This window comes from Apodemus sylvaticus, chromosome 17 (genome assembly GCF_947179515.1).
Source record: "Apodemus sylvaticus chromosome 17, mApoSyl1.1, whole genome shotgun sequence".
Taxonomy (NCBI): Eukaryota; Metazoa; Chordata; class Mammalia; order Rodentia; family Muridae; genus Apodemus; species Apodemus sylvaticus.
In genome coordinates this window covers 33413488-33426919 of record NC_067488.1, presented here as the reverse complement: position 1 = coordinate 33426919, position 13432 = coordinate 33413488, and the positions used below count along the sequence as shown (strand labels likewise).

Below are 13432 nucleotides of genomic sequence, written 5' to 3'. Positions count from 1 at the left end.
TCTGCAAAACAGGCTCCCCTAGCCTGCAGCTCTGACAATAGAATTGTTGGAATAAATATCTTGTTTACGACTCCTTTCTTTCTGAGTCATCATGTTATAGCATCATGAGCTGACTAACACATACATGAAATCATAGAAAAATAACATGATTTTATCTTTCATTATTTCCCAATATATCTTGGAAAGTATAGCTCTACAAAACTTGCCAGGTTTACTTATAAGAAATCAGGCTCCCAACTCAGAAAGTTTTAGAGCTTTAAATGAAGATATTGAAGCAGTAGGCTATCCTATATGGCCACTATGACCCACACACATATGGTAAATGACTCCTGCTGTGGCAATTACAGGGAGTACAGATATTTTGAAAATGGAAGGATATTACGATTAAGAGGCATAAGGAAAGAAATAATATTTCCTATCAGTACTATGTCCTCCCAGATACAGTTCTCTCCCACAGCATTGGGTTAGTGCCATTTCTGGATAGTAATTAAATATCCAGAGTACCCTATTTCTTGAGATATCTTAACAAGGGAACACTAATCTGGCTATACAGTCCTCCTAAGATGAGAGAGTGTCACACATGTTCAAGAACAGGGAGAGAAATGAATGCACTCTTGCTCTCATTTTGTCCTCCCTCGACCATATGGTTTCAAAGAAAAGTTCAACATGAACTTTTGCCTCTCCTATCCCAGGATCAGGGATAAAAGGGAGCTAAAGGAAGCAACACAGAGATGAAGTATGCAGGCTACACTCAGCTTAGAAGCAGCATCATGAGCATGTGAGCCCCATCATTTATGGGAGCTGCAGGACCTTAAGTAAGCCTTCACTCCTTTTGGCCCCGGCTTCCTCATCTGTAAAAAGAATGCACCATCCAAATTGCTTTCTTGGGTTACTACCAGTGTGGTTGCAGATATCTTTGACACTTGAAAGAACCAATGGGTGATCTCCATGTGTAGTACAGGGGTAGCTACAAGGATAAAATGAATGGTAATAGGTATATCTAATTCTGCCAGAGCCTCCATTTTACCAATGAGAAAATGGAAATTCATAACACAGGCATCAACTTATCTGCATGATGGTGGTTATTAAAGTGAAATCCTAAATGAGACCCAAATTACAACATCTATGCTAGGATAAAACACAGTGGTTTCTAAGCCTTTTGAGAGACAGAAAGCGCCCATTTTATAAGGCATGCTAATGTCTAGTAGAGAGCACAGAATGGTTCATGGTTGAAAGCAGTGTCCCACTGGCTCCATGGATACCATGACGAGAGCTTCCACGCCTCACTGGGACTCCTGAGGCACCTCAGCAAACTCAGCTGCTCTGTCCATCTTTCATAAACCTTATTTAATCTGGGAGTTTATCTGTAGAAGATGCATTGTCTGTGTTTTAGACTGGGCTAGCTCAGAATCTTGCAATTTGGATACCTCTTTTCATACTTGAAAAAAAAAAAAAACATGCAGGGCAGTAGAAATGGAATGCTGTAACCAGACTGACAGACATGACGTGAAGTTCAGCCTTGCACAGTATATACTTCTTTATGACTCCCTTTTCATCATCTGTACAGTGCTGGTAATGGCACAAGGTCACTGTAAGGACTCCACAAATCCCTCAGCAGAGGTAGCTCACCTTCTGCATGAATTCCCTTCCATTCCTTCCTCTCCTCTGAGGAGTTCATGGCACTGTTTCCCCCTGGTGCCTGGAGTGCTTCCTCCGATGTGCCGCTCTGTCCAGTTGACTGTTTACCTAGGTTGTTTGAAGCTCTTCTCATATAAGTAGAGAGAACGTAGACATTACTTTAGCAAGAAGGAGTAACTAGAGTCATCAGTTATAACATTGTATTGATCTGATTATAAATGAGAAATTAATAGCAGTGAATACTGACTGTTTTGCATGAACTTGGCTCAGCATTTCCTTACATGATTTTATGAATCATCTTCACAGCCCTGCAGAGGCCTCTTCCTCCTTTCCATTACATCTGTGAAGGCAAACTCAGAGATTAAAACCTATAGCTACTAAATGGAAGCTGCTGACTTCAGCTTCAGTGCATATCCCGTGCCCCTCAGCAGGACTAAGCAAGTACATTTTGAAAATCATAAATTATATTTTGTAACATGTGGTGCATGGCACAGCGGAGTTCTGTGACTCTGCAGAAGTCCAGTAGATTGCCGTGAACACCCACCTCTTACCACACAGAGGAGAATGACTGACCCACCAAGTACTGACAGTTACACAGTGATAGGTTGGGCCAGCTTCTGCCCTTTTACAGAAACACAACCTTAAACTAGCAGAAATGTTATGTGCCAGTTGACACCAAGTAGGAAGCTTCAAATCAGACATGAGAAGAACATTTACACAGTAATTGGAAACCTTTATAATTTATAGTCTGTTCCCCAGAGTTGATTGTTTGACCCTCAAACTCAGTGTTCTAATGGAATATGAGAGAGGCTGCATCAGCCGTCACAGACAGACCTAATCACATATCAAGAAAGTCTTATTCACAATTGGAGTCTCATTTCATCTCTGTTCTCTTCATAGACCAACACAGACTAGAGTGTGTGTACCTGTGTGTGTGTTCAATGTCTATCCCAAACCCAGGGAGTGGATGTTCTTCTCCTTATAGAAACAAGGGATGCTTTGTCCAAATCACCCGCCCCCTCCTGTAACCATTCATTCAACGGTAGAGAGAGCATGGTTTACAAATCAATGCCTACCACACCATTCTTGTCATACCATCAGCAACATCTATAGATCTGATTAATCTGTTTTCTAAACAGAATCATTTGAAGTGCTTAAACTGACAGATAATTAAGGCTTTGCTTTTTTTTCATACAACTGTGCCATTTCCTCTTAAGAGGAATACCCTAAGAAATCTAGTCATTGATTGTTATTTGTCCACAGACCTGTCAAACAATAATAATAGATATTATTATTAAGAGGGATTTTTATTTAAAATAAGTATTAAGTGGAAGGCTACCATGAGGACTAGAGTCAGTCTGTTACGCTCTACCATAAGGGAGCAGTTTTGGAGGTCAATACCCTCTCCCAACTAGCCAGAGCTAAGACACGTCAGCAGATTCTCTGGACCCTTAGAGTCCTCTTGGGACAGCCACAGGGCTGTGAAACAAGAAGGCCAGTGAACTTTATCCATAGCACAATAAGTACTTTGGAGCACTGGTAAATTTTATATACTAAGTGCTGTATTAAAGCTTCTGCCTTCAGGAGCCTCAAGTTAATGGAAAAGAGAGGGTACTACGGGGTGTTGATACAAGAGAGCTGTGATCATTGTCTTTTCATTATGGCTGACTAAATAATGAACAATTTATCTGCAGGTCCTCTATGGAAGAGCTAAACAAGTGCTGCACATAGCTTCCTTGTGAACTCTGATAAGACACACAGATCTCCATCAAGAGTTGGTCTTGAAACACTGTATTGATGGTTCTTTGTAAAGAGGATCTGTGCTGTGCATTATTCATTACTTTTGCATAGTTTTATTCTTAGCTTTTACTTAAATCAAATCCCAAACATAACAAAATAGACGCAATGAGCTGAGAAATTATTAAGTGTCCTTATGACTTTCATCTTGTAGAAGAAAATGAAAAATCTTTCTTTCATTAAGACACTCCAGTGCCTTCCTGCATAGTGCTAATTACCTAATGACATTAGCACAGCGTGCTGTATAATACTCCCTCATATTCATTAGCAAATCACGTTAACATCTGTCATCCCCTTTGAGGTTCACAGCAACACAGGCATGCCTCATTTTACAATCACTGAACCTCTAGGTCAGCCTAGGCTATCTGCCAAGGGGTCACATCAGGCATTGTACTTTCTTACGAAGAGTCTCTGGGGTGCCAGTTTAGTGCTAAAATCTTGCTTTTTGACTCTGTGGCTACAGGAAAACTCAGTTACTTTCCTAGATGCTGGGCCTTCATCTGCAATCAAAAACCAAATATTCCAGATACATTATCTCTCTCTCTCTCTCTCTCTCTCTCTCTCTCTCTCTCTCTCTCTCTCTCTCCCTTCCTCTCTCTTTCTCCCTCTTTCTCTCTCTCTCTCTCTCCCTCTTTCACTTAATTTTAAAAATTATGTTATTATTCACATCTTAAAGTTTCAGGTAATAGGGGTAAAAATTAAGTTTCCAAGGGGTCAGCAGAGTAAGACACAAACCCAGTAGACTTGTGTTAGAGTATGTGATACGAATCCTTAAGCCATAGTGACAGTCATGTAATGAGAAAGATGTAAGTTTAGACAGATGGTTTTATCAACTGGGATAATATAATTTGTACTGAAATAATTATAATATAAAGTACATTGGTTAAATGGTCATGTGATGTTTATACTTGATGAGATCTTACTCCAAGAACAAAAGAGGCAGAACCTGCTGTCTCGAATCTAAGCATGTGTATCACCAATGTCTTGGCATTCCTTGTCCAGGAGCAGGCTGGGTTCCTGACCCTGCAGTAAGGTAGAAAGAGAACAAACAACAACCAAGGGTATTCAAAAAACATTGTAACCATAAAAGCAGGAATGCCTAAAAGGTTTATCTGCTGTGGGAACAAGATGTGGGAAGCTCAGATTGGGAGAGAATTCTGGTTTGCCCACAAAATCCTCTGTTGGGAAATTGAGAGGGGGGATGTGGGAAAGGGTCGGGTGGAGGGGCATATATGTGGAGGCAGGGGGAGGGAGGAGGGGTTAGGAGTTTTTGGGGAGGGGGGAAATCAGGAAAGGTTTTACCATTGGCAATGGAAATGAAGACGATATTCAATAAATAAATAAGTGAATAAATAAATAAATAAATAAATAAATAAATAAAAGAAATCCTCTGTTGGGAAACTTACCTTGACTCTTTTAACAGGGTTTTAACAGGGTCTTTCAACTCCAAGTCACTTTTGCTATATGTTATAAACACCTAATTTTATGATATGCTGCTATCTATCTGCCATTCTTTTTTTTTTCTTTTTATTTAAAATTCTTACCTGAAGGGAACTCTCTCTCTCCTCTGCCCTGCACTCTCAGCCCATTCCATACAACTGCCCATAAAGGGAGTTCTCAGGGTGTTGTGATCAGTCAATACCATAATGTTATCTAACTGCTAATTGCTGTTTCTTCTTTTTCTTGTGCTTGCTACATATTAAATAAACATACTTTTTCAAAGCCGAAAGTATAGCTATGGTAGAGTTTTCTCCAGACAGAACAATGACATGTCTCCCAACAGCTCTGTGGTTTGAATAGATGATATTTTTTCACTCACATTTGATATCTGTTATGGGATGGGGGAAAATGGGAAGGAACCATTCATTGCCCTGATCCAAGGATTACAGTTAAGAAACTCGATTTCACTACAGATGTCCTGTCCTGGTCCCTGCTTTTTATTATCTAACTATTCCTGTTATTTTCCTGAGCATTGGATAGAGGAGGTGTTTTGTAGATGTGTCCACTTAAATGAAGAGTGATAATACATGCTTGCTGAGAGAAATAAAAGTGGCCTTACCACAGACAAGTCCCTCTGATAGACTAGCCATTTCCACAAACCCAGCTCTAAACACATATGAGCACCACTGAATGAATAATACTTTAAAATGTTTATTTATAATTCAAAACATTTTGTTCTCTCAGTTTTGAGTGAGAGCAGTGAGTTAGAATATAATTTTTAAGTTTTTATACAGATATCCCTCAGGCTAGAATAGGGTTGCATCTCAAGAAGCCCAGAAAATATAATAAATTGAGAATGTTTTCAAACACCTCACCTGCCAGACACCATAGTTATGCAACAGTTTTCCGCCGGCAAGGAATAACTGTTTGTTATTATGAGTTATCACACGGTTTAGTGGAAGCTATCTCTTGCTGCCTGTGCCCAGCATTGAGGAGACTGGGGTACACATCCCTGACCCAGAATTTAAAATTGGAATTCAGAACTCAAAGTGGGGTCATTATTAATGAATAATGAACAAAAAGAAATGTGTATTGTCATAAAGTCAAGAAAACTGTTAAGCCAAGCCATCGTCACTTGGAACCCAAAGTCGGGTTCCAAACTTAATTATTTTATACCAGGATTTCAAGGTTATTGGAGCTAGATTTATATCTTGCCGAGACAGACAGATATCATAAGACCTATGCCTCTGGCTGTCATAGCATGTGTATGTGTGTGTGTGTGTGTGTGTGTGTGTGTGTGTATGTGTGTATAATCAGTTATAATAAAATGCTCTGTAAGTCTGCCTAGGAAATTTTCCTCTTCCTTGACATCCATCAGTTATTCTTACAATCTCCTTCGAAGAAAATATATCAAATAGATAATTCTTTTTTAAAAAAAGATTTATTTATTTTATTTATATGAGTATATTGTAGCTGTCTTCAGACACACCAGAAGAGGGCATTAGATCTCATTACAGATAATTATGAGCCACCATGTGGTTGCTGGGAATTGAACTCAGGACCTTTGGAAGGGCAGTCAGTGCTCTTACCCACTGAGCCATTTCTCCAGCCCCAAATAAATAATTCTAATGTCAAACAGAGTCATAGAAAACCTAACATCCACACTTTTGGTTTGGAATAAAGCATACACTGATTATGGGGTTGACAAACTACCCCAAGTGTATTCATAGTTGGGTAAAAAAATTGCTGCTGTCACTTCATGAGACAACAACTACAAAATAAGTTTTGAGAGAAGGTTAATGAAAGCATTGAAAAGTATGTTTCTGTAAGGCAAAGGACACTGTTAAAAGGACAAAATGGCAACCAACAAATTGGGAAAGGATATTCACCAACCCTACATCTGATAGAGGGCTAATATCCAATATATACAGAGAACTCAAGAAGTTAGACCCCAGGGAACAAAATAACCCTATTAAAAATGGGGTACAGATCTAAACAAAGAATTTTCACCTGAAGAAATTCTGATGGCCGAGAGGCACCTTAAGAAGTGCTCAACATCATTAGTCATTAGGGAAATGCAAATCAAAACAACCCTGAGATTTCACCTTACACCAGTCAGAATGGCTAAGGTCAAAAACTCAGGAGACAGCAGGTGTTGGTGAGGATGTGGAGAAAGAGGAACACTCCTCCACTGCTGGTGGGGCTGTAAGATGGTACAACCACTTTGGAAATCAGTCTGGCGGTTCCTCAGAAAACTGGACATGACACTTCCAGGGGACCCTGCTATACCTCTCCTGGGCATATACCCAAAGGATTCCCCAGCATGCAATAAAGACACATGCTCCATTATGTTCATAGCAGCCTTATTTATAATAGCCAGAAGTTGGAAAGAACCCAGATGTCCCTCAAAGGAGGAATGGATACAGAATATGTGGTATATTTACACAATGGAATACTACTCAGCAATTAGAAACAATGAATACACAAAATTTTTAGGCAAATGGTTTGATCTGGAAAATATCATCCTAAGTGAGGTAACCCAATCACAAAAGAATACACATGGAATGCAATCTCTGATAAGTGGATATTAATTAGCCCAGAAGCTCTGAATACCCAAGGCACAAATAGCATAACAAATGACTCCCATGAAGAAGTAAGGAGAGGGTCCTGACTGATCCTGGAAAGGATTGATCTAGCGTTGGAGGGGAGTATCAGGACAGAGAAAAAGGAGAGAGGTGATTGGAGAATGGGTGGAGAGAAGAAGGTTTATGGGACATATGGGGAGGGGAGATCTGGGAAAGGGGAAATAATTTGGAATGTAAACAAAGAATATAGAAAATAAAAATATTAAAAATTAAATAAATAAAATATTTAAAAAAAAACAAAAAAAAAGTATGTTCAACTCTAAAGATTTTCAGACTAGAACAGAATCCTTCCAGTTATTGGGGTTACTCAGAAAGTTTCGTGGACAAAGGACCATTTGAATAAGACAGAAACCAATGGAGTAGACAACTCTATTTCTGCCACTTCAGCCCAGTGATGGTCATCTTGGCCTAATGAGTTCATCTCTCCATTCACCTATCAACAGGTTTGTGAGATCCAGAACGAAGCATGATGTTGACATGCGAATTGGAATCCATTCAGGCTCTGTCCTGTGTGGTGTGTTAGGCCTGAGGAAGTGGCAGTTTGATGTCTGGTCTTGGGATGTGGACATAGCAAACAAACTTGAATCAGGAGGAATCCCTGGGTAAGCAAAGAAAAGCCCTTTCTCACCTAACTTTGTCTGACTTTGTGATACCAGGTTTTCTGTGCACAGAGGTCAAGGACAGACTCCCTGGAAGCAATTGTCCAGGAGGAGGTCAAATGGTAAGGTGTCATGCAGCAATGGCCTGATAACTCTAAGAAAATATTCCAGAGATGACAGAAGCAATAAGGCAACAGGGCTGATGAGTTTATGTCTCTATCCTCCTACGCCTCAGTTCTTTGACTTGGCAACATACTAGAATCACTGCATTATAAAATACTCATGACCAGATCTCACATTGGTTCATTAAAAAGTGAAATCTGTCTCGGATCAATCGTAAGTTTTTAAATCAATCCTAATGGGCAGCTAAGGTTAAATCCTATTGGCTGCCAATATATACATGACTGTGGGCTCTGTACCAAAAATTCAGTGCTTTCTTTGAGAACTCATCTGCATTCCAACTCTGATTGGCAGGACTGGTTGGTACTGAACTTCAGGATGTGGTGGTCCACTGGAAAGCAGTACTAAAGTAGCACACTGACCTCTGGTTTTCACCTTCAGAATTTCCAAATCTGTGTGTCTGGGGTGGAACCTAAGCAGTAGACCTCTTTAAGAAGTATCTTGGTAACAGCGATATAGCTGCTCTCAGTACTTGAGCTTTTGTCAAGTGAGACAACACATATAAAACCCTTCTTCTTCCATGCTCAGGAGCCACTAATTATGGCTGTGGTTGTGGTAGTTAATTATGATTCAGTCACAGACCTTAAAGAGATCCTGAAAGAAAAGGTCTTATCTCCACCTAACATTGCTACCATGACAGGGCAGTATGTATTCATTGCCCTTGAGCAAGCCTTGATATCTGCTGTAGGAGAAAAAAAATGAAAAATATAGACATATGGGGGCCGGATGAAAGAAGAAAGAGAGAGAGAATAAATGGAGGAAGAAAGTGAGAGGAGAGAAGGAAATGCTTATTACCCAAGGCTGTGGGACACTCCAATCCTATGAATAAATTCATAGAGACAAACAAACCTTTGGCTACAAATATAGTATTTAGGTGTGGTAAACACTACAAGATTGTTAGATTGTATTTACTATCATGACTATCATGATCATATCATAGAAAATGTTAAGTTTACCTGACACGCAACACATCAGAATATTCTCCGAGCACAGATTTAAGTCCTTAGAGGAAAACAAAGTCACTGGACAATCATCTCTGAAAAAAAAAATGTCTCACCACAAAGCTCAGGTTAACAGCAAAGACTGTCAAAAGGAAACATCAGAACCTTCTTTCCTATCAAAAGCATCCTAGTGTATACTGATCAGAACTTTGAGAGAAGACTTGGTATTAAATAAAGGTTAAGATCCCATTCTCTGACTTAACACAGGCAAGTATCAGTCCCTCTGAACACAATGTAGCATCCAGATGAAATGCCAAGGGAAGTTGGTATTAATTATAGTTATTTTTAAAAAAGAAATCAGCCACAAGACTTTACAAAGTCCTCCTAGGAAGCTCATTTTTCTTAGGAGAAAAGGCTGTGTCTTCAAGTGTCTAAATCTTAACTTGCTCTTAGAAGGGAGCTCAGGGGTCCTGTTCTGCTGGAGATGAGTTTCTGTGCATTCGGGTAAGATACCATGGAAACATTTTGGATTTATTTAGCAGGTGTCTCAAGAGAACCCAAGCTGCGTTCACACATTTGCTTGATTGTCTTGAACTTGAAATCAACATGTTTGGAAGATGTGGAGAATGTGCCCTCCGTGGGCAGAAAGGCATTGTCTGTAGTTTTGTTTGTTTCTGCAATGAACTATTCTCCCCAGAAATCAGGAATTTGGAGAAACAGGTTAAATGGTCAGAAGGGTCAGCAGAGGTTGTACTGACAGTACAATGCACTCTTACTAAGAAGTCTGAACCTTAAAAATGAAGAAGCTCTTCATTGTTTACTTGAATATATTGCTTTAGGAATCACAAAATGCAAGTAGAGAATCATGTGTCCACTTTATCCATCCGTTTCCTCGGTAGAGCACAGAGTCGGCTCAGCAAACTTTTAAGCTAACTCTAGGACATATTTAGCAAGCATGCAATCATGTGCTGAACTGAGAGAAATGATAATTGTTTGAATAGCTGAATGCAGCATGGGGGCCCAGAATGAAGGCGTGTCTGACAATGGGCTTTGAATCAGTGACAGAGGCCTCATTCAGAAGGCAGACTGTCCCCTGTGAGCCTGACTTAAGGAGGCATGAAATACACCACAGTGAGATCACCGTGGCATTTTAAAGAATACTTCAAACAATTTAAAGTATGTGTTGTTATTGGTGTATAGCATTCTGTATAGTGTCTCGACTACTTTACATAAATCAACTCTTGTATATTCACAATGAGAGTATAAGGTAGGTCTATTACCTTTGCCATGTTGTTGGGTGACAGACTCAGAAAGGTTAAGTAATTCTCCCCCCCCCAAAAAAATCTGATAGGTTAAAAAGTGGAAGAGTTAGAGTTGAAACCCAGCAATCCAGCAACAAAATCCACTTTCATGAGTTTGCTATTCTTCACAGACCACAGCACAACACAAGTAAGTTCCTGCCTTAGTTAGACAGTTATGAGAAGAGAAAATAACTTCCTCCCAATGAGGAATTGCAGAATGAAGCTTCCACAAATAGAAATTGATCCTAATCAAGTCACATATTTCTTTCATTTGAAAAGAAGACATTTGGATTGAGAGCTACTTGTGTGAGTTGATTTGTGAGAGCCCTAGCAGTTACCAGCCTGCATCTCCCATATTGCTCTCCACTACTTCAATACAGATTAGAGGGAGAATCACATCTTCCAGTAATTTTCTAAAAACAATGCTCCTTGTATCCCTGCGGACTTACAAAAACAAAAACCTTGTTCATAAGATAATTCTAAACAAGTAGGAGAAACAAGGAACAGATAGACGGAACATACCACGATAGGGCAAGCTCTGAAAGAGTAAGAAAGCCACGCTTTCAGATAATTTAGCAATTCTTGGGATTCAGGAACATTCACACCATTTGTTTTTCCAGTATAGCCAACACCATTGAAAGACATCACTGGTTCACAGGGAGTGTTGACATTAGCAGGAAAATCTAAAAGTGGTTCATCCCTGTGGTCATCATCAGGACTGTTTGTGTGAGGCTATGGTACCCTTGGATGGAGGTCTTCTAGTTTCTTTTCACTTTTGTTTTTCTTTTGACTTCTGAGGGGAACAAATTTATCCTCCAGAATGTGTTGTAGTAGTGTTCTGTGTACAGCCATAATTGGGCAACATGAAGAAATACAACGTCTACTTTTCTCTCTATGCAGGAGAATTCACATTTCCAAAGCCACACTGGATTGCCTCAATGGTGACTATAATGTGGAAGAGGGTCACGGTAAAGAGAGGAATGAATTCTTAAGGAAGCATAATATAGAGACCTATTTGATTAAGCAGCCTGAGGAAAGTTTGCTATCCCTGCCTGAAGACATAGTTAAGGAGTCGGTGAGCTGCTCAGACATGAGAAACAGTGGGGCAACGTTCACAGAAGGATCCTGGAGCCCAGAATTGCCTTTTGACAATATTGTGGGCAAACAGAATGTAAGTCCTCTCTTCCTCCCTCCAGTCAGCAACAAGTGCATGTCTGAATGCATCTTCAACCAATAGCCTCAGAGGAAACCATTTCATCTTTAACCTTTTCTATACTGAGCACTATAATTGAAAATGATCAAACAAATTTCCTCAGGACAGAATTAACCTATGTGTGTAATTTCAGGAAAGGGCAGAAATATCAAGTTTCTAACACCCTTTTACTTTTTTGATGCTAAAAATAAATGCTCTGCAAAGCAGAACCATAACGATCCAAAAATAAATAAATAAATAAATTTCTCATATAGGGAGGGTTAAGTCCAGAGTCATTAAAAATGGTCAGGTATTTGAAAATGACCCATTTAACCCATAGTTCTGAGTTTTCCTCTGATTTTCAAAATCAAAAAGGCCACCTTGATGGGGAAATAGAAAAGCAGCACTGAGTGGTGCTGGTGGTGGGGTTGGGTTGTCTATAGAGTAACATGCATTTTCAAATCCACCCATGTTATTCTATTTTCCGTGGCACATGGTTTTACTTCTTATCTAAAGAAATGGCTACCAAATCAGCATACAAGGAACAAATCACTAATAATCAAAATTTGCTTTTTAAAATTATTTATTCAGATGCCAGTATCACATTAACTTCAGTGAGATCCTCTGACTCTCAGAGGCAAGCAAGTGTGACAAAGTCTAAACCCCAGGTGGACAGAGCAAGCCCACCAGCCTCCCACCCAGAGCTTCAGCAAAGAATCCATCCTCGGGAGTGTTCTCCCTTTATCCATCCAGACAGAGCACATACATTTTACATTATGCTAAATTCTCTAACTCTACCGCAGGTTTTAAAACAAACAAATGGAAAAACCCTATTGCCCAGCATTTATGTTTCAGGTGCAGAACAGAAGTTGAGAGTACTGTGGAGCCCATAGACCAAACCAATAGCATTTGGGATATGAAACTATTAAAGAGTGATTTTTGTTGTTGTTGTTGTTGTTGTGGTGGTGGTGGTGGTGGTGGTGGTGGTGGTGGTGGTGGTGGTGGTTGCCTTGTTTTGTTTTGAGACAGAGTCTCACTCTTTAGCCTTGGGTGACCTGGAACTTGCTGAGTAGACCAGGCTGACCAAAAACTCACAGAGACCTGCCTGTTTCTACCTCTTGAGTGCTGACATTAAAGTGGTGCGGCTCCATGTCCCACAGTGATTTACTTATTTTTATACCCATAGACCTGATTGTTTCTCATTAGGTGATAGATAGGAGACATTTGTCAGTTGACAGCCATCTGAAGTGGAACAGGTTAAATTCTGAAGGTCCTCAGTCTTTTCTCTGCATTTGAAGATGGATGGAGTACTCTGAGGCCAGGTTAGCTTCAATTCCCTCTCAGTTCTGTGAGAAGGGGGATGAGACAATGCATGTGTCAGATGCTACCAAGAAAAACTGCAGACTGAACAAACCTGGCATGCCTGCAAATGTTTACCCTTAGTCTTTTACTACTCTGTTGTGAGTATTTACATACAAAACAGTACTATGCCTATGCAGGTCATCAAAAATTCCAATGCCTACTTTCTACTCCTAATTGGCACACATATTACAATCTTCTATAAATAAAGAGATGGTATATGTACTTTTAAGAGTGCATGCATGGTCAACTGAAAAGGTCCCTTCTGTTTCCTCTGCCTACTACCAGCTGGAGCCCAGATGCTGGTTTTTATAGAAGACATATCTGCATCCTACCCTTG

The 13432-nt window shown here is 39.9% G+C and overlaps 1 protein-coding gene across 3 annotated transcripts in view; it reads left to right on the top strand.

Moving 5' to 3' along the window:
• Adcy8 (adenylate cyclase 8) overlaps window positions 1–13432 on the top strand; it is a 221447-nt gene that overhangs the window by 122293 nt on the left and 85722 nt on the right. For all 3 annotated transcript variants that reach the window (XM_052161501.1, XM_052161500.1, XM_052161499.1), the window contains exons 6-7: window positions 7964–8122; window positions 11442–11712. In XM_052161501.1, coding sequence (XP_052017461.1) covers window positions 7964–8122; window positions 11442–11712 — 430 coding nt within the window. The remainder of the gene's footprint in view (window positions 1–7963; window positions 8123–11441; window positions 11713–13432) is intronic.